The 22,115-nt window shown below is 28.8% G+C and overlaps 4 protein-coding genes across 4 annotated transcripts; 1 reads left to right on the forward strand and 3 right to left on the reverse strand.

Annotated features, from left to right (window-relative positions):
- Positions 1 to 864: 864 nt before the first annotated feature.
- On the reverse strand, positions 865 to 2,715 carry OCT59_028162 (uncharacterized protein; the record flags this gene model as incomplete). The annotated part of the gene is made up of 9 exons (XM_025313161.2): positions 865 to 1,166; positions 1,255 to 1,294; positions 1,368 to 1,456; positions 1,542 to 1,664; positions 1,754 to 1,821; positions 1,899 to 1,927; positions 2,010 to 2,062; positions 2,138 to 2,328; positions 2,409 to 2,715. 9 exons carry the CDS (start codon positions 2,713 to 2,715, stop codon positions 990 to 992), a joined length of 1,077 nt encoding a protein of 358 aa, XP_025187941.1. The 3' UTR covers positions 865 to 989.
- A 4,773-nt stretch (positions 2,716 to 7,488) lies between these two features.
- On the forward strand, positions 7,489 to 9,605 carry OCT59_028163 (uncharacterized protein; the record flags this gene model as incomplete). Its single annotated transcript, XM_025313162.2, has 6 exons — positions 7,489 to 8,190; positions 8,265 to 8,376; positions 8,447 to 8,553; positions 8,640 to 9,195; positions 9,277 to 9,309; positions 9,397 to 9,605. 6 exons carry the CDS (start codon positions 7,489 to 7,491, stop codon positions 9,603 to 9,605), a joined length of 1,719 nt encoding a protein of 572 aa, XP_025187942.1.
- Positions 9,606 to 11,332: 1,727 nt separating this feature from the next.
- OCT59_028164 (uncharacterized protein) lies at positions 11,333 to 12,001 on the reverse strand (the record flags this gene model as incomplete). Its single annotated transcript, XM_066147112.1, has 1 exon — positions 11,333 to 12,001. One exon carries the CDS (start codon positions 11,999 to 12,001, stop codon positions 11,333 to 11,335), a length of 669 nt encoding a protein of 222 aa, XP_065993859.1.
- A 6,076-nt stretch (positions 12,002 to 18,077) lies between these two features.
- OCT59_028165 (uncharacterized protein) lies at positions 18,078 to 19,979 on the reverse strand (the record flags this gene model as incomplete). The annotated part of the gene is made up of 3 exons (XM_066147113.1): positions 18,078 to 18,351; positions 18,518 to 19,296; positions 19,407 to 19,979. The coding sequence occupies 3 exons, from the start codon at positions 19,977 to 19,979 to the stop codon at positions 18,078 to 18,080; spliced, it is 1,626 nt and encodes a 541-aa protein (XP_065993860.1).
- Between the last annotated feature and the right edge of the window lie 2,136 nt (positions 19,980 to 22,115).

Consider the following 22,115-nt stretch of genomic DNA (forward strand, 5'->3'; position numbering starts at 1 on the left):
AATATTAATGGATTTAATTCTTTGTCTATTTGTTTCCTTTACTAAATCCGTCGACTCATTACACACTATTTGATATTGATTTACAAGGATTATAACATAATTACATAATTAACAAAGAAACAAAGCAAATAGTAGAATTAAGAAAAAAAAATTTGCCTGCATGATCTTCATCTTCTATTTCGTATTTTACCACGTAATATCGTTCGTTGCTTGGTAGATTTCAACATGATAATATTGATCTAACGAAAACAGGTGGAGTTCCACTGACAACACTCGCCCTTAATCTTGAGTAGAATTTCTAGGTCTATAGGTCTATATATACTGTAAATAATTTTTACTTAGATTGTTGTATAAATAAAACGACCTTTCATTGAAATTAATAAACGTATTGTAATAATAAAGTGTCCTTTTTTTCTCTCAAGAATTTTTTTTTATAAATCATTCGTACATAATCTTAAGTTCGTAATATACATGATGCCCTCTGGTAAATTCCTTTAAAATGGTCAATAATTAATCATCGTCCTTCTTATGAAAGATCATACGTTTGTGTCGTTAATAAATTTACGATTCTCCGTTCATAAGTATTTACTTAGTAGCGAGCTTCCGAGCTTTGGTTTTCAGTGATACGAGTATCAACATCAACTACATATCCCTTCCTTAAATTTAATTTTTTCTTGGCTAGCTAGCAAACTCGATCTATCTTAAAATAAGTGGATTAAGTATCTTGAAAAAAGTACATGATGGTTAATTATATCTCGTTATTTTTAATTTATTGATAAGAAACTTTTCATCACCTGTATATATAAAAGAATAAAAGTAAATGAAAATTTTCAAATTTTTATTTTTTCTCTAATTAAATATTAATGGAATAAAACCATTTTATTTTGTTTTTTTTTTCTATAAAATATTATTCTATCTTTTTTTGTAATACAATACATTTTAATTTTTTTAAATTAATTAATTCTTTTTTTTAAAAAAAAAAATACTACCTAATTACTAAAAATAAATAACCCTGATAACCCGGCCGTAGTGGGTTTCATCTCATCAATTTTTAATTTACATTCATAATTTTCGCTATGCCAATATGACATAACATGAATAATTCCATAATAATGATTTAATGCTGCTGTTACAACAAAGAAATGAAAAATTTGATGAGATGATCCCTAAAAAAAAATAAAAAATAAAAATAGGCATAAATTATTAATCACTTGTAAAAAAAATAAACGATTAAATTCAATAAATAATACTAACCCATATGTCAAATGTTCCAGGAAACAATCTTTCAGGTATTCTAATAAAAAGAATTGAGATTTTTAATGAAAAATCTTTATTTAAATTCTTTGATAAAAAAATTATTCACATACCTTGCACCGTAAATTAATGCACCAACAACGTATAGTACGCCTGTTATCAATAACGACTTAAGAGCAATAACATCAAAACTTAAATGAACCTACAAGAATAATTCATAAAACGTAAATATTTTTGCAAATCCACAAAGTTAATAAATCAAAAACATATAATATATAATTATTCACCCCATATAATATAATGGCATGCAGGACTGGGAAAAATGTACTTCCGCCTAATGCGATAAATAACCCGGTCCTAAACCACCTAAATTCTGGTTTTCTAAACCTAAGAGCAACTGCTACAGAAATCTATATGATAATACAAATATAATTTTAGAAGAATTTTTTATACCATACTAATAAACATACACATTCACACATATATGCAAAGTACATACCGTTGCAGTTCCAAATATAAATATCATTGAAAAGTAAACGATTTTCCAGATTTTATGACAATAAAATCCTAGATTTTTTTTTAAAAGAAAATCATTTAATCTAAAGATAAGGAAATAAAATAAGAATATTAAAACAAGAACGTACCATAATATATTATTGGGCAAATAGATCCACTAAAAAATAAAATATACTTGTTATTAACATAAAAATTCTGAGTCAACCATTTTTAAAGACTTTAAACGAATCTTGACTTACAAAATCAAGGCAACAATACCAACATAATCGCATCTATTCCAATTCGCACAAACCTATGAGAAACAAAAAAATTCTATTTTTAATATTAACTTATTGAATAATTATTAGTGAATGTGAGCAAACATTACCTTTTCCGAATGGCAACAAAGGGTATGAAAAGCTGACGACAATCCGAGACAAATCATTGCGCCAGCCATAAAACAATAAAATGCAATTAAATCCACCTGATTCAAAGTTGTATAATTTACAAAATAAAAATATGTAGCGAATGAATAGGTAGCAAAAAGCAATGCACCAATAAGGTGAGACCAAATATTAACTTGATTAAAAACGCAAGAAATGAAATTTAGTATGTTTCTTTAGCAATAAGTCAACACTCGAGTTTTAACTTCGACTTACCACTTTCATTGTGAAGATAAAATAAGGATTGTGCACACTTTAAATACGAAAATGTTGGACGACGATAACCTCGAATGATATCTTTATTATCTTGTAACCAACTGGGAAGTTCCCAAAAAGTACAAGTTAAAGAAACCTTGGTATTTGTAACCCAAGTTTTTGGAAAGAATAATGATTCGTTTGGATCAAATTCGTCATCAGATTTTTCGGGATCAAGGTTAGCTACCAAAGAAACTATTTCTTCGGCAAAATTTTTTTCGGGTAAAGGATGGTTGGTTGATGATAATTTACGTTGGGAAAGCGGCATTTTTTGAGTTAAAGGTGATTAGTCGAATCGGTAAAGAAAAACGAAATGTCCTTTATAAATATATCTTATTATTTATTTATTTATAAAAAAAATTATTTTTTTTTAACAAACTTGTCGATTCCTAAGTAAAATTAATATGCAATGCAATAAATACGTTAGTTAGAAAAATAATTTATAATCAAATGCAAATAATTTGTTTTGCATAAAACATGCATATTTCTGAGTGTTTCATTGTATAAAGAAATTTTTTTATTAAAAATACCTTAAAAAACCGTAAGGACAAAAAAAAAGAAAGTTTGGAATTCGACAAGGAGAGGAGAACAAGTCTACCAACCCTCAAAAAAAGGTTCGAGTTTCGGAGTAATTTCCATTTTACTTTATATAGATGAATTTTATCGTATAAATTTAGTTAAGACGATCATTCTATTAAAAATCGATAAACTGATAACATCCTAATTTTGCCGATGTAAGACAAACGTACCACATGTTATTGTTGTTGAAATCTATTCGTCGCGTGAATGTGAAATTCACGCAGCGCCTCAGCCTATCATGATAATCGCAATAATAATTATAAATAGCAGATTATCATTGAACTGAAAAAAACTAGACCTTCTCCTGAAATACCTAAGGAAGTTTTTGAATATCTTAATAATGGTATAAAATATCTATATTCATTCTTATTTGTAAGGGTGGTCTTATATTTGGTGTCCGAGTCTTATGGAAAATTTCAATTGAACTGGAACTTGATGTCCACAAAAAAAAAATGGATTTTGATTGATAGATTATTATTTTTCTTCGAAGAACAATAATGGATTAAGAGAATTGAGTACATATTATAATTAATTAGATATTGTAGTTGGCCAGTGAGTGCTACGTAAAATTAAAGATAAAATAAGTATTGGTTCGTTATAAAAGTGTGCGGTAATTTAACTCATTTAAACTTCAATTGATGAACAATCGACTTCATCAGATCTGATTTAAAAGAAAAAATCTAAAAGGTGTTAAAGGAATAATTAATATAAAAGTGTTAGTTGATGATGATGATTTATATAAAGGAAATATCAAGTTGCTCGCAAAACTCTGCAAGAAAATAAAAATTCTTGAAATTGATTGTGGACGAGGGTTATGCTAACAGGCTAAATGATGTTCAAAAAGGATTAGAATGTCTTAATGTTAAAAAAGCCTGGAAGTCCATTATAATAGTTCTTAAAGAACAGGCGAGAACGTTAACTTGTGTAACTTTATCAGAGAGAGAAGATGTAAAACTTCATCACTTGGTATATTAGGAGTGCTAACGAATTTAAATTTATTAGAATTTACCGAATGGAATCTTGAATATCCTTCCAGGAAGATTATAGGGAAGATCCCAATCGACGAGATCAAGCTTCTGCATCAGAATTAGCCGAGAAGGTATTTCCAAAATTGAGAAGTTTGTTTTTTGGTAACTCTGGGATCATCGCAAAAAATTTGATCAAATGATAGAAAATAATGGGAAAAGTCGAGGGAATTATGTATTAGCTGTCATGCATTTGAAAAGGAGGATTATTTGCAAAAGCTCCCATAACAATTTATGCAAATTGACCAGATCTTAAATCGTTTGAAATTTGAATTATTAGGCGGGTATTTTTCACTTACATGTAAAAGATCGATCAATGAGTAATATGGTGATAGAATTTTAAATAGCTTTTAACGCTGTTTCAATTATAGACAAAATCACAAAAAATAAAATATCTAATCGAATGAAATAGAACCTGTGCTATAGTATAAAAATTATAAAATAAAAGCGAGTTTATTGTCTAATATCAAAAAGAGATTTTTTTATAAAAATTCCAATTTTCTATTACTTTTTTTATTTATTTTCTAATGTACCTAATGGCCTACCATATTTGTAGAGTATTTTGTCATTTACGATTCAATTTTTTGAAATTTAAAAATACCTTTAATAAATAACCGTTCTAATGATTCGATCCTTCATTATCTCATTTATCCTTTGTTACTTTATATTCAATTGTAAACGTTCAGCTAACTCCTGTGAAAAATTATAATTATCTCCTGATCGCCACCGTTTACACAACTAACCACCCCTTAAAAAAAGAAAATTGACATTGATCACCGGAGATTTTCCTGCATTATTAGATAAAAATAATTATTATTAATTGTTCTATGAAAGGTTTGTGTAATGCTTTTTTTATAAGGAATCTACTTAAGTAATTGAGATTTCTGCAAGAATTCTCCGGAAATCGCTAATAAGCAGCCTATTGATGTAGGAAATCGGGAATGAAAAACTGACTTTTTTACCTCCCTTTCTTCCTCTCTCTTTCTCTCTACTTTCCCTTCCCTTTATTCCCTCTCTCTCTTTTTCGCTCTTCTCGCTCTTCTTTTCTTCCTTTTGTTCCCACTCTCGCTTCCTCTTCTCCCTTTTTCACTTCCCTTATCCTTTCTCTCCCTCCTTTTCTCCTTTCCTACTTCTCTCCCTAATACTCATTTATTATATTCTTTTTTTGTCATCACGCTTAACTATCTAAAGAAATATGTAGATGTAAACATTTCCCTTATTTTTGGTACGTTGGAGAAGCATGATGCTATGCATGGGCAGGAGCATAGTATACTTACCTTGTAAGCCTGTGGGTACCAGCTTTGTTGCAGTCTCATAGTGGAACTGGTTGGTAATTTTTTTTTTGGTGCCCTGTAAAAATGTTGATCCGTGTTTATATTTCCATGTTTTTTCCGTGAATGTATCATTTTCATGGAATTTACAGCCTTAAATCATGGAAATTTTCAACGGATATCCGTGAATGTATCATTTTCACGGAATTTTTACGAAAGCTACGGAGAAATATGGAAATATTCGGATAAAAATTTTTTATAGGGCTATACGAGGGTTGGAGCATATAGTGTAGCTCGTGAATACTAGTTATTGCTGCGGGTTGGTGTGGAACGATGAATAATAAAAGTTTCTACAGGGTGCACTTCTTAGGAAGTCCCTTTGTGATAGCTAGGACCGGAATACTTTGTAATTAACATATTAATGACAAAAAAACAAAATAATGAAACTTTATTCTAAGGATTAAGCGAATTGTTTGTAATGTTACACATACTGACACTGATTATTCGAATTTTTTTAGTGGCACATATTTAATATAACTTATTTGTAAGACCCTATAGGACCGAGAATCTACAGTATGTAGCACTAAAAGATAATGTCGCGGTAAACTTGAGAATATGTGGACGTCCCGAATATCATTTGGACATTCTCACTTTTAATTATTGTACATAAGAAAAAAATATGATTATTCTGAAGTATTTTTCGGTTTATTCTCTTTATTCAATCTATTCAACACAATCCAAAAAAGAAAATTTATATTATAAATTTGGCGATTTTACATATTTGTTGATTTACATTTGGTATCCAAAAAAATAATCGACGACCTACTTGTTTAACAATCTAACAAGGAATAATAAAGAAGTCACCGGTCACCATTCTAAAAACTTTTTTCATTTAATAACTCAATCTTGTATAATATCATATTATTATGTTTTAAATGACCAATAATGACCAAATGTTATCACTACCGGTCATATGTTATATAGATGAAATATCCCGATGAAAGTTTGTTTATATTATCGTGACATCAGGTGAGTGTATCGTAGCAATCGTACTCATATAAATGATTATAAACTTTTTAAGCTTGAAAATATTTCAATCTAAACCTTTTTAAATTTGGCGGAAAAAGAATTTTTGATAGGACGAATAGATTTCTTAAAAATCCCAGTGTCACAAATGCTTTCCCCAACCCTTCCTATTTAGATGGTACAACGGTATCACTCACGTGGAATTTTTTATCCAAAAAAATACTAAGTAATTTCATAAATGGCATATTTTTTTCGGATTATAATTGTGTGACTTCCAGAATTGTAATTTAAATGGCATTTATATAATAAATTCGTAAATTATTCATCGTATCATTATCGTAGAAGTGGCGCTTGTCAAAAAAAAAAAGAAGTGGAAATTTTACGAATTTTACTTTTTTGAAAATAATGATCACCAAAATTAAACCTTAATTAGTATAGTTGAAATCTAGAATGATAATCTGTGTTTTTCTTATTTTCTAGACTTCATGTTTTTATTGATTATGTAATTTATATCTTAACGGTTACTCCCTATTTTTCTTAATAAATACATATCAGATTTCATTATTAAACACTTAATTTTTTTTATTATATAACAGATAATATAAGTTACAATAAACTTTACCCGTACATCGTTCCATATCCTTCGATTATTTTTCTCTAATTATTTTTCTAATTCTTCATATTTTTTTTTTGTATTGTTTCTTATTATGTTTTCTTTTTTAAAATTCCTTGAGTTAACTAAGCCCAGTTAGTTAATATTCACCCATTTTTGTTCATATTGTACGTAAATTTAGGTTATTTTCCATGTAAATCTTGGTTTACTAAAAATTATTTAATAGAAATTTCTGGCGTGATGGTAAGACAAAAATGAACGAATCAAAAGAAATTACTTTCATAACTTACCAAATTAGAAATTAATGATTTTCAGGTTAACTTATTCATTTGTCACACGTAACTCCCATTTTTTCATGTATCACGTAGTATAGTTGACAATCTAATATATATATAAAGGTTAGTAATTTTACTTTATTTTTTTTTTTCATGAGAATTTTATTCACCTGCTAATTATTTTTTTCTTTTTCAATTTCTTAAATGGCTTGAAAACAAGCGAGAACTAACAAAGACAATCGTTAATTCTAAATGCCGGCTTGCAATTATCATAATCCTCTAATTTTGTTAAGTATTTTTAAAATACTTAAAAATGTGAAATTCCTGACGAAATTAGTTAGATGGAGATTTGTTTTTCGTCAAAATCGGTTAATTCTTCCTTTATTTATTCAACTTGCTGTACTGATGAGAATCGGATTTACGAGAGAGCTTGCTTTTGCTTTATTTCACGCTCTTACTTCTGAAGAAATGTACCTTGATAAAACATTATCTTCTCAATTAAATCCCGACGATATTAAAGTTATTAGTAACGAAAATACAAATACAGAAGAAATTTATGAATATCCTAAAGGTGACTCGTGCAAAGTTTGTAAAAAGAAGTATGAATCCACTTTTAATTGGTGTGTTGTATGTGATATAAAACGACTTCAAGATGATTTTCCAAATTGGAGTAGCGGACATCAAGAATTAGATAAGATTATAAGGAAAAATCAATTAAATGCTGATAGTCATACGAATTATATTGAATGGATCCCTTACGAAAAATTTACAGATATTAAGAAAATTAGTGAAGGTGGATTCGGAATTGTATATTCTGCCACATGGATTGAAGGTCCAAGATGGAAATGGGATGATGAGAAAATGCAATGGGTTGCTTATGGTCCAAGAAAGATTGCGCTTAAAACTCTTAAGTGTGATATTATCACTAAAAGACGTGAAGAATTCTTCAAAGAAGTATGAATAAAATTTATTTAATATTAAAATAAAAAGTTAATTTTTGTTAACTTTATCAATAAAAAAATTTTTAGGTTGAGTATCATTCAATTTGCGTTGGTATAAAGAGAATAGTTCATTGCTTTGGTGTCACTCGCAATCCGGATACGGGAAATTATATGATGGTTACTAACTTTGCAAATGAAGGTAACTTATCCCGATTTAAAGTGATCTATATATTGCATCAATTTGATTCGAACTTTTCTTTCATCTCCAGGTGATTTGGCTTCTTATATTAAAAAGCATCAACAAGAATTGACATGGGAACGTATCCTTCGTTTATCCCGTGATATCGCTAAAGCTCTTAGAGAACTCCATAGAAAAGTAAGTTTTAGATAAATTGTAAAGATATTGTTCATTATTTTTAACTGCTAAATTTACCAATGAGCATTTTATTTTATTTTTGCTAGGAGCTTATTCATTGTGACCTTCATAGTGGTAATATCCTGAATCACGTGACATGTTATGGAATCACATGGACTTGGATTGCGGACTTAGGATTATGTTTGAAAGAGGAAGCAAGTCAAACGAGGAATCAAGTTTACGGAAGATTCGAATATATTGCACCTGAAGTGCATCGACAAAAATTATATTCAAAAGCTGCAGATGTATATTCTTTTGGAATTATACTTTGGGAATTAACATCTTGTCGTACACCATTCTCTGACATGATACGAGATATAGCTCTTGAACTTGAAATTATTAAAGGAAAGAGACCAAATATAGTTGAAGGTACACCACCAGCCTTTGCTAAACTTATGCAAGATTGCTGGCACGAAGATCCGAATTTACGGCCTAATATGGAAGATGTATATAAAAGAATTTGGAGTTTTTCAAATTCAATAATTAAAGGAAATCGTAAAGATAGATATGGATTTAAGGCTGCAGAAGAGGACAGATCTTTTAGATTACAATCTATGACAAAACAAATAAATCCGAAATTTACCTATGGTCGAATTTTATCTGGTAAATTTTCGAAAACTTTGTAGAAGAGTTTTTCAGGAAAATAATAAATTCATTAATATTTTTATATATTTAATTTTCTAGATGTTAACTATTTAAGTACAAAGATTATAATTTGTAAGCAAAAATTATAAAATAAAAATAAGGTTAAATAATAAATTATTAAAATATTAATCGTATGTCTTTAATTGCGATTCCTTATAGATACTCCAATACCATCAACGATTAGAAGTATTATGGACAGTTGTTGTATTAAGGATTCAACCAATAATATCAAGAAGGAAAGCAAAGCAACAGAAAATCAGAAATTGCTGTTTAAGGTTAACTCAGGACGTGGAATGGAAATAGTTGTAGGAAGTAGTAGTATTTTGAGTTTACCGCCTATAATTATTCATAGTCAGCTTTTTGATTAACTTTGTAAATATATTATATAAATTATATTAACATATCATAATTGGTAAGTAAAATTATAAAATATAAATTGCTGGCAATTTAAATTCAATATTACCAATTATATTGTAAATGATTGTTATATTCACAGATCTTAAATATTCAAATAAATTATGTTAAGGTTTTATATATTAGTTTCTATAATTAAAAAGTTTTGGCCATGCAACTCTGGCAACTCTGGAGAAAAATTTTCCTTACTCAAATATGATCACTTTCTCTATAGCGAATTTTTATATAGTGAATAACTTGCTATAATGAAGAAAAGTTCAGGTACAGATTTTTTTTATATATAATAAAATGATCCCCAGTATAGTGAATTTCTCATTATAACGAATTTTAATCTTCAGCCCATGAGATTCACCATAGCGAGGGTGAACTGTAGAGAGGGAGAATTTGCGAAACATTCAGCTTATAACTTTTTTTTATTCTTTTACTTTATATTATTAACATAAATGTCAATGATTTAGTAAGAATATACATGAATATAAAGAAAATCAGAAATCGTGTCGTTACACCACGTTATCAATGTTAATACTTAATCAGTTAATGGATTTATTAGTGCGGTGACATATATGACATATTACGTAACGTCAGTTTAATAGACATGTAGCTAGTGACAAAAATCTTACGTTACACATATAATAAATCATGTCATGTGATCTAAAATTGTTATTTTAATTGGTCTATCATAATTATTGTTGATCATATGGACGGTCACGTTTTAAATTTTAATTCGTCCTCAAATAAAAAAGTTAATTTTCAAACCAGTTTCAATCCAGGTTTTAGCTTCTGGTTAGACATAAATTTGAGCATTGAACAGTTAATCGGTAGTTAACCTATTTACACATCCCTAATTAGGATTATCTCAGGGTTCAGAAATTTCATCGGAACTACGATTATACACATTTTAATTATTTTGTTTACGTTATGAAGTTCTATGAATAGAACATTTTAGATGTTTCTAGTAGGTTTAGTTTCACAATTCGGAAATTGCCGATATATCATTTTTAATTTGTATTTCATGGATTAAGAAGTTCAAACAAATTCTTTTTTTTTTTATTTTTTTTGCGTTTACTCTCAAAAGTAGATATTGTTTAAAATCTAATCACGTGCAACGTATAAACACGGTTATTTTGTTAGTCTATTATTCAATTAAAAAATATTTTTATGGGAGTCCTAGATATTGGTTTACAGTTCATTTGATTGTAATTATTTTAATTGAATATATATTTAAAATTTGTATGTATATTTAATAATATTCAAAAACTTAAAGCAATCTTAGTAAAAATATTAATAAAAAAAAAAAGTGAATAAGGATTTCTTGTTAAACTAATAAAATAATAAAATTTGTTAAAGCTTAATTGAATTTTGTGTTAAAATTTTAGAAATTCATAATTAGTTATATAACAACACTCGAGAAATATTTACTAGTACATTACGATGAAATTCAGTTTGTGATTCCTCATGTATGATGACAACGAAAAAAAACGTAGTTAAAAAAAGAAATTCGGTTATAATAATCAGCGTTAAAATGGGTTAAAAGAATTGGAAAATATTTTTCTTTTAATCTATGCCAATTTTTTCCTACCATAATTTTACTTAATGATTTTAGCAAAAGCCAATTATATATTGTGCTTATAATACCGACGTAATACGAATTTATATGAAATTATTTTGTTGAAGCTTAAAATTATTGAAATCTTCTTGTTGGCAGTCCATTTGTATCTTGGTGAGTAATATGTTCATTGCTTGAAAAATCACTATCATTATAATTTTGATTGTCTGCCATTGATGAAACGGTTTGTGTTATCATTTCATTATTCCCGACGTCATTTGTGTTTCTATCACAGATCATTCGATAGAAAAGTTTTTGTTTCAAGTTATGTTCAAGATTGAATTTTTGATCTAAAGACAACGGGTTTGTATCAAAATTCATTCCACACACTTCATTATTCAAAATGGTTTCTACTAATGAGTATGAAAGTAATTTACAAGTAACATGATATCTTATAGAGGGATAACTTGGATGCTGGTAAAAAAATTCATGATCATAATGATTATGGTCATTAAAAGTATCTTGTAAAATGATTTTACAAATTACAAGATAAAAATTGACATCATTTGGCGAAAAATAATAAAACTTTAAATAGTTTAATACTTGTTGTTGCATAGTATGCGTTGCTATATCGAAAGTAGTAAAGTTACATGATATATCAGTCATATTTCCATGAGACGTTATTGAAGATTCTTGACTTTGCGTAGTTTGTTGAATTGCGGTAGAAAAATCAAATGATTCATCAGTTTCAATGGAATTATTATAAATAAACGATTGTCGTAAATTTTCATCCATATTATTCATATTGTCTTTATATGAAATAATGAGAACAGTTAATTATATCTCTTAAATATAAATACAGTATTACTACTCGAAGATTTATCTATTAGGCCACACAAATTCAATTTTTCGGTTCACGTAACATTGAAATTTAAAATCGACCCGGGGACCCGGGGTTTATTGTTTATTAGTAAAAAAAGTTTATATATAAAATTGTGACATTTGATTGGTTGACTTTTAAAAGGGAGGAATTTATTTTCGCTCTAGAAGTTCTCAGCCGCGTGATAAACTTACCCGCCAATAAAATTACGTTCTGATCACATGATAAATTTTTTATATATAAACTTTTTTTTATTGAAATTTGAAAAAGTGACCCGGCCGGGTGAAGTGAACCGAAAATTCGAATTTGTGTGGCCTTATGTAAAAATGAAATGGAGAATAAAGAAAAAAAATATTTGTATATATCCTCCAGGATACGATTTTTTGGTTTTATCGTTATATATATAAAAAAGAAAAATTTATAGATATGAATAATTTGAAAAAGAAAAATCATTTCCGGGTGTCATTTGCCTAACCTTATCGATTTTAGTATAAGTTACTACTTATTCATGATAAAGATTGATAATAATTTGAAATTAATCCGACGAATTGCAGTTTGCATTTTCAGATCACTGATCAAAAAAAAAGAAATTATATTATCGTTTTTGTTTTCCTTTTTTTTCAGTCTGCTTTTTTATCATAAGATTTTTAAATTTTGGAATAAACTTTTAAACTTTATTTCTTATATCTCGAGCAAATATCAACCGACAAGCCATTTGGCGTTTTTTTTTATTAAATTAGATATTTATTCTTAATTAGTTGTATTAAAGGAAACTTTTTTGCTGATCTATTTGTGTCACTGCTGCAAAATAGCGGAGGACCTGCCAAAAAACAGCAGATCCCCCGCTGAAGATAGTGGACTTCTGGCATAAAAATATCTGCTCATAGAATACAATAAGTCCTACTTCATATTGTTTTATTAAATAAAATTTCGATAATTATAGGACCAAATAAAAATCTTAAAAAGGTGGAATAAAAAAATCTTAAAAGGTAACATTGCAATGATTATTTAAAGATGTACATTTGTGCATACACATAAGTGCATGAGTTTTGGCGAAAATTTCTGTAATTAGGATAGTCTTAATACACGAAATTACGTAATTACTTCTGAAAATATTTTACATTAAACTACATTAACTACATTAACTTTGAAAAAAACTATCTTTAGGAATAATGCCCATGAAACCATGTGAAATAATAGATTTTTTTAACGTCAAGAATGCCCACGAGGTAATCGCATTTTGATCGCATTTTTTGCATGTGAATATTGAATGAACAAGGTTTTTTAAACAATAACGCAAATAATGATTAATCAATTTCCAAAGATTTCCAAATTCGACTATTTCAATAGTCAAAAATATAAGACTTTCCGAAAATACATGACTAAAATTATTTAAAGTTTCACAGAGTAGATTCGCATCACATTGCAGATAGCAAATGCGATAAGTGAGATATAATATTATAAGCTTTTTTTTCTTTATGATTATCAACTGTTACATTAAAAGCTAGCACGAAAGGCAATACAGTATATTTATTTATTTATTTATTTTTGTTTACACAATACGATTGAGTTCAGATTAATATTTAGAATTTTTGGGGGGAATTTTACATGGCAATTTATCAAAAGAGATGAAAAATTGATATGATAAAGTGAAGTATGTCAAAATTATATGATTAAATTTTCTTGCAGTAGATCAGGCAGGATTCAGGATTGTTCTCTGGAAAATAATTAGCCCTGTAAAAAATGGACAACCTTAAGTCACAAAAAGATTTCGGGAATTCCAGAAAAAGAATTTTATTAATTAAATAGTATTACAGACGTAAAATTCTGAATCAAGCTAAAATTATCACATTCCAATCTATTAATTGCATAATAATTAAAATTAAAGAAATGATTCCAAATTAAATATGTAGAAAGTTTAAACGGGATAACGAAATTTAATTTTATTCTTTTTTACGTTCACCTCGGAAATAAGTCTTGTGGCTACAAAGGCCCGAATTATACATATCACTTGCTATCATCAAAAAAGGGAGGATCTACACGTTATTTGATTAATTTTGGCGCAGTATTATATTTAATTTTTAAATTTACTGCGATCCGAAATGACCTTAAACTATTGGAGAATTTATTTTAGTAATAAGATTCTTTTTCCGGGATGATGTTAACTACTAAGGAATTACTTTCTTATTTTAGTAATGTAGATCACATGTGTACAAAAGGTTATTCTGACAACGAAGCGGTCAGGAAGACCTAAATCCAATTTTTGGGGAAATTTTATTTTATTAATCCATCTGATTTTTAATTTAATTGGTTCTATTATTCTTTTGGAAAGAATTAATTTAATTCGTTCTTCTTATTTTAATTAATTCTATTTGATTTTTATTGGTTCGATTATAATTTTGTTTTCACATAAATAGGTTTTGAATTTATTTACCTAAAATTTAATTTCTTTCCTAAAATTTTTATTTTATTATTATTATTTTGAATTTGGGAAATATATTTTTAACTACTAATTAATACAATTTACCCTTCGCATACCATCCGGTGGCAATGATTTAGCAAATCATGCAACGTAATGGTCCCTACATTGCTTCGATCGAAGTTCTGAGAACTTCGTAACAAAGAAAACGGTGCAGTATATCTCGGATTATCCCGTTACGGAATCATCCAATTGTAAAGTTTCTCTCATGACTCATTGTTACTTACAATAAGATAAAGTTATATTAGATTATAAATTACTAATTACGGTTAAATATTTTTCCAGCCTGTTTTACCAATGCATTACTTTACTGTATTAAAAGTTATAATTAAGCACCCTATTCATATAATTCCGACAAATTCATCATTACTTATATAAGAATCTTGTGTTAGTATATTATGAAATTTAAATTTATAAAATTTATCCTGTTTTTATGGAACTGAATTTAATGTGACTCTCGTATTATTAACAAATATACGAAAACGTAACGGATTATCTTTTTTTTATTTAAATTCCTTTAAATATTTTTGTTTTAGTACCATCTCGATATCATTTCGCTGACCTAAAAAAAGTATTAATTGGAATATTAAAAATACAAGAATTCTAACAAGAACTTCTATCCACTAAAAAGAATAGATATATCAAAGGTATTAAAAATTTATATTTGAACTTTGCATATTTTTCCATTACGCCTACGATGGCACAACCTCATGGGTTCGGTATATTTCACCGAAAATCATTTCACCGAATTTTAATCTTTTACCGTAATTCGATAACATAGCCACAATTATTAATTTAATATTCAATGGTTTTTTATTGTAAAAAAATGGGGAGTCTGGTTCTAGCAATAAGGATTAACAATGGTTAATCATGTTTATTTTTTTTTTTAGATATTTCGTTATTAACGTAATATTTTTTATATTTCATCCATAGGAGTCATTTTATACCTTTTATAGTAGATTAAATTAAACCTTTTAACAATTTAGAATAGAGTGAACCACTCCACCTCTGACAGTATTTACAGGTGGCAACCATTAGGTTTGAAAGAAAAATACGGATCATTTACGTGATTGTTTTATGTATAGTAGTTTTTTACAAATCGTTGTCACAACCTACTACTAGATTATCCTGAACCTTTCTTGTTCTTGTCTATTCAGGCTTGGTCGGAGCCCTGAATAGTTTTTTTCTTTTTTCTTTTTTCTAGTAAGGGTCCGCTCCATATTGATTTGGACAAACTGAAGTTATTCGTTAGAATAGTGATGTGATTTTCATTGTAATTCTCCTTACTATCCATAAAATAAAATAAAATAAATAAATAAATTGTTTATAATGCTATTTTTTTTTGTATTTTTTACTGATATTTTTAGTTGTCAGTGAAATGATCCTGTCGGTGAAATGATCGTCGGTAAAACAACTGTAGGTGAAACGACCCTGTCGGTGAAATGACTGTCGGTAAGTTGATTGTCGGTGAGACGATTTTCGGTGAAATAAATGCGTCCCCAACCTCATACCATTTACTGTATTTGTCATGATTAAGGGATAATAAGATAAATTTTAGAAAACTTACTACTTATTACTGTTATCTGTTATGCGCATGCATATCAGCTTTGTTATTTTTCTTATGGTAAATTTATAGAATTTAATTTATTAGTAGTAGTGTAGTTATTTTAAGGAGTAGTAGTTGTTAGTTATAACGCTATTAAGGTTGATATGTCTTCCGGTAGTCCATCGGATAGGTGGGTGAAAGTTGTTATGGGTCGGCAGTGGGACTTAGATAGCCTCGTAGAGCAATTAAATCTTCCCCCCACAACTATTTAGTAACTAGTTAGCTAGATCTTTATTGTTGTAACTCGCGTTTTTATATCTTTTTTATTATAAAAATTTATGAGTTGAACTTTTAAAAAAAAAACTGCGCATGTGTTACCACCGGTTTTTGGCGTTCGGTCAGGTAACAGAAAGAAATATAAGGATCGGTTAACAAATGACAGGGTAATATGACGTTCATTAGATATCAGGCGTTAAAGCAAATCGGTTAATGCATGTGCAAACAATAAGCAATTGATAAATAAATGATAACGAAGTGAAACGTGTATATATTAATCTGTTTATAATCGGACTTAAATGGTGTATAAGTAATAAAACAATATGTAACAAAAGGTCAATAAAAGATAATAAACACTTTAAAGAAACAAACGAGTTGTAATAAATCGGAAACAAACAGGCGGGTTTATTAACACTTGAACAAAATACGATATTACTGCCTCTATCGGCGCTCTGTGATATCTGTATATCTATCTTTTGAAAATACAACCTACACGAACTGCTCAAAACTACTCCTCACCCATCGGTCCTTTTTAAATCGTTAAAAATCTGGTGCGAATCTGACTATCGAACAGATTTGCCACCCGGCCAATCTCACGCACCTCCCGGCCAAATGTGGCGATTGGTCGTATTTGTCTATTAAGCCACCTTTAATTCCGTCAGCCACTTTCCCACCGCTAAGCTTCCGATTTTATCTAATCGTTAAATAACTAAAAATATCTCTATGTAACATAACTAAAAATAAACTAATAATAAATAATAAATAAAAATAAAAAAAAGAAAAAAATATATCCCGTGACTGACACATGCATATCAGATAACCCTGAAGTTTATACTACAAATGATTATATAACATAAATAATATAAATATTTAATATGCCGTTAAAGTTTAGTACGGTTGTGATTAAAATACGTCTAATGGGAATATATAAATTATCAAGACCAAACTGCTGTATCATCATTTAACACCATTTAACATCATATCTATAAAAATTACGCGCATTATTATCTCATCTTAATTATCATCTTGTTATTATTAGTAATATCATGCTAATTATAACTAAACTTTTTAACTATTTAAAATAGTAAAGATTAACAAAGATAATCGAAACTTTAATATATTTTTATTAAAATAATAAAAGCAGGATAGCTCATTAAATATTATCAATGATAACAATATGGGATAAGATAACATTGTCTTTTGAGATATAAACAGATTATGTTAATCTTATTGTATCACAGATAATACGTATATTCCTACAATTAGCTTAGATTGATACTCTTGATAAAAATGAGTAAATTGATATAGTTTTTAGTAAAACGCGGACCTTTTCCATTTTCAGTTAAAAATAGATTTAAATTTTGATTTTTATTCGGCGTGAACGAAAAGTTGTCAAATTAATCTTAATTAAATTTTTGTTGAAGATTCTTAAAAAATTGTGTGGATTACATAATTAATTACATAAAAACGTTCGAAGAGAATTTACCATAAATGTTAATATTAATATTACGATTTAGTTTGTGATTTTGTGATTTTCACGAATGATGACAAAACGAAAAAAGAAACGAATAAAACGAAATTTGGAGGAACAAAGAAAAGGAATTTACATATAACGAACCGGTGTTAAACGGAAATAAAGGTATTTTCGATAAAGGCCAATTTTCTCTTACCGTAATTTTACTAACGACAGTATCTGTATTCATGCAAAAGATGAATGATAACGAATTCGCGATACGATAAACGATCCCCTTTTACATTTTTCCATATAAAAAAGTTCCGAAAAACTTAATGGTCGACAGTAGTATATAGCTTTTTCATGACATGGTAAAATGTTAAAATGTAATTGTTCTAAATTTGAGAATTTAATTTCTTCAGCAATATCAAATTGATTTGATAATTCGGATGGATCAGGATCGTCGCATATTGCTGTGACCCAATTTCCTAAGCATTCGTAAAGTTGAGATGCTGTTGGTCTATTGGATGAATCAGCATCAAATATTGTAACATTAATCTAGCGAAAACAGGTAGAGTTCCGCTAACTATATTTGGTCCGGTTCCTGAACAACTACTCGAATAAAATTAGACAATGATTTTAATATATTTTCCAGTATATAATATTAATATATGGAATGTAATAACGGGCGACTAAAATAAATGGCATTTTCATGACGCAGTATAATATTAAATCTTAATTTATCTCTATTTGCGAATTTAGCTTCTTCTGCGGCATTGAATTGATTTGATAATTCGGATGGATCAGGGTCATCACAAATTGCTATAAACCAATTTCCTAAATATTCGCAAAGCTGTGATGCTGCTGGTCTATTGGATGGATCAGCATCCAAACACTGCAACATTAATTTAGTGAAAATAGGTGGAGTTCCACTGACTATGTTCGGTCTGGTTCCTGAACAAATCTCTTGTATAAGTTGTGAATCATGAGGTCTATCACAATAAGGGCGTACACCAGCTGATAGCATCCACATAATCATACCGAAGCTGTATATATCAGACTCTTTGGTTAGTGTATATCCATTTAAGATTTCGGGAGCAACGAATGGTATTACGCCGTAAATTTGTTTAGAAGATATTTGATTATCAACATGACCGTGTAATCCTGTGTCTGCAATTTTAGTATCTATTGAATCCATTTCGTTCTCAACTAGTATATTCCCTCCGTGCAAATTTCCATGAATGAGATCACGTTCATGAATAAAATTAAGACCAGCTGATATTGCCCATAACATATCTACGATATCTCTCCAGCAAAGGACTCCCATGGATTCGTCAAGATACGAATATAAATTTCCATTTTCATAATATCTCATAACGAACATGTAACCCGATGTCAGATCTTTAGTCATGCCAAAATAATCTGCAAGTGATCCACTTTGTAAACATTTATAATATCTATATAACTTTTTGGTTAAACAAATTTTTAGCCCAAATTGTGCCAATTAGATTTACAGTTAAGTTTGACCAATAATAAAAATTTTCAGCCATTTGGCGTTTTTATTTATATACTTACTTGATTTACGAACTCTTGATTTATGTTCTGGGAATTATCAAATCGCTTTAGGATGACTTTAGTTAGACCATTACGAGTCCATACTTCGGTTTCTTCGTCCAAATTCCAACTTGGGCCTTCCATCCATATTGCAGAATAAATTGAGCTAAAAGCACCTCGTTTATTAGTATTCTCAACTAAGTCGAATTGATTAAAATCAATCCACTCAAGGTAGTCCGTACTGTCATTTGCATTTAATTGAGTGTACTGGATGAATTCATCTATCATAGAGTTTCCGCTGGTCCAACTATAAAATTTTCCTTTCAAATTTGAAATATCGCAAATTTTACACCATGCAGTGGAAGTTCGTTGGCTTTTACAATCTGGACAATTTCCATATGATAGAGCTTTATTATTTGCACTATTTATAGCGAAATCCCGAGACCCGGAGGCCGGTTCTGACAAACGCACGACCTCCAGCTTATTTGCTTTTTCTTTTATTTGCTTTTTTGGAAAATTTGCTTTTATTATTTTTTTTTCTCCGAAAAAAAAAATAATAAAAGGGTGGCTCTGGAAGCCGCGACATTCTATCATAAAGCATTTATATTAGATATGTTAGCTGCTTTGCCAGAAAAAAAAAGTTTGATCAATTTAATTAGTTTATTTGAGTACAATAAGTCTGTATTTCATATTGTTTTTTATCGCAGTTTAAATAAGATTTCTATAATTATGACAAATAAATCTAAAGGGTGTATGTAATAATAATAAAAAAAAATCTTTAAAGGTGTAACATTGCAACGAGATTTGCTTCTTGCATGACATATAAGTGCATGAGTGCTGGCGAAATTTCTGAAACCTGTAATTGGGATAATCTTAATACATAATGTATAAATGCGAAATTACGTAATTGCCTCTGAAAATATTTTACATTAACTACTTTAACTACGAAAAAACTATCTTTAGGAATAATGCCCATGAAACCATGTGAAATAGCAACATTTTTTTAACGTCAAGAATGCCACGAGGTAATCGCATTTTGATCGCACTTTTTACATGCGAATATTGAATGAACAAGGTTTTTTAAACAATAACGCAAATAATGATTAATCAATTTCCAAAGATCTCCAAATTCGACTATTTTAGTTGTCAAAAATAAAAGATTTCCGAAAATACGTTACTAAAATTATTTAGCTTATGATTAATTCTTGTTGTTGTTTATTTAATACTTTATGTTTACCATTTTTTTAGGTAGCAAAACACTTAAAATTCGAAACGTTTTATTATATCTAAATCTATTTTTTTTTCTTGATAATCATCGCCATCTTATCTTGATATCTTGAAGTTTCACAGAAATCCGCATCACATTACATGAGCAACGAGAGAAAAAAGAATATTGTATTTAAAATGTCGAGTAATTTATCGCAGCACAAAATTTAAAAATTTATTACACGCGTCTCGGAAATAGCGATAAGAGATACGAATTATAATTTTTTTCTTTTGATTTTTCAACTGTTACATTACAAGCTAGCATGAAAAGGCAATGATTTATTATTTATTTATTTTTTCTTTTTTTTTTGTTTACACAACACAATTGAGTTAAAATTAATGTTTCGAATTTTTGGCAATTTTACGTGGCTGTTTTTTGTGTTTTTATCAAAAAGGTGAAAAAATAAAGTACGTCAAAATTATATGATTGAATTTTACTTAAGGATAATACTTCGGAGCCTTAATTGTTATCGGTGAATTGCGTAAACTCTCCCTAAAAATGTTAATATATTCCGGTTTGCCGATCGAAGTTATATGTCGTATTTTTCTGTGTTCTATGAACAACCTTAATTTAACTTATAAAGGTTTTCGGGGAACTCCGAAAAAAGAATTTATTAGATACATAAAAAACTTAAATATTAGTATTTTTATTTCATGGGGGAATAATAGGCCCCTTCACATGAAATAAATGGGTAATTCCTTGGAGCGTGTCACTCATTAAATATAAACTAAAATTAGTAATTTCCCGGCTATCTATATGGGGCCCGGGAAATAAGTAAACGAAGATTCCCGGTCATTTATAAACAGCTAATCACTTGCAATTTTTAAAAATTAGTATGAAGGTGATCATGGGTGACACTTAGTGCGACAGGGATCACAGCTAAAATTATTAATGCTGTACACAAATGCCAATTTATTATCTGCATAGTTAAGAAAACATGTGTTTTATAGTATATGTTGCACGTAATTTGATTTTGTATCCAGTATCCGCTTTCGAGGAAAAAAAAATAATTTGTTATCCTGCTTAAACTTACCGAAATTTGGTAATATTTACCCGAGTAACAAGAGATCTACGTACCTTTTCAGGGCCAAAATTACGTAATGCCGCCCGGAATTATCAAAAAAGGAATGATCTACACGACCACGGAATGTCGATCATGCCAAGAGACGTGCAATGTATTCCGAATTATCCCGAATCATCGTTTCTGCTTACAATAAGATAAAGTTATTATTTAATGTAAATTAATTACGGTTAAATACTTAACTCTATAATGGTAATCCTCCCGTTTACTAATGTGACTATAGGTTATTGCTGTATTACATTATTTACCCTTTTGCATATAATTCCGCTAATTCCGCCGAATAATCTGACGAAAATTCATTCATAAATATTTACTTGCAAAAGAATCTTGTGCTGAAATTTATCTTGTCTTTACGGAACGAAGTTTGTTGTGGCTCGATAAA

The sequence above is a fragment of the Rhizophagus irregularis genome, chromosome 8 (genome assembly GCF_026210795.1).
Source record: "Rhizophagus irregularis chromosome 8, complete sequence".
Taxonomy (NCBI): Eukaryota; Fungi; Glomeromycota; class Glomeromycetes; order Glomerales; family Glomeraceae; genus Rhizophagus; species Rhizophagus irregularis.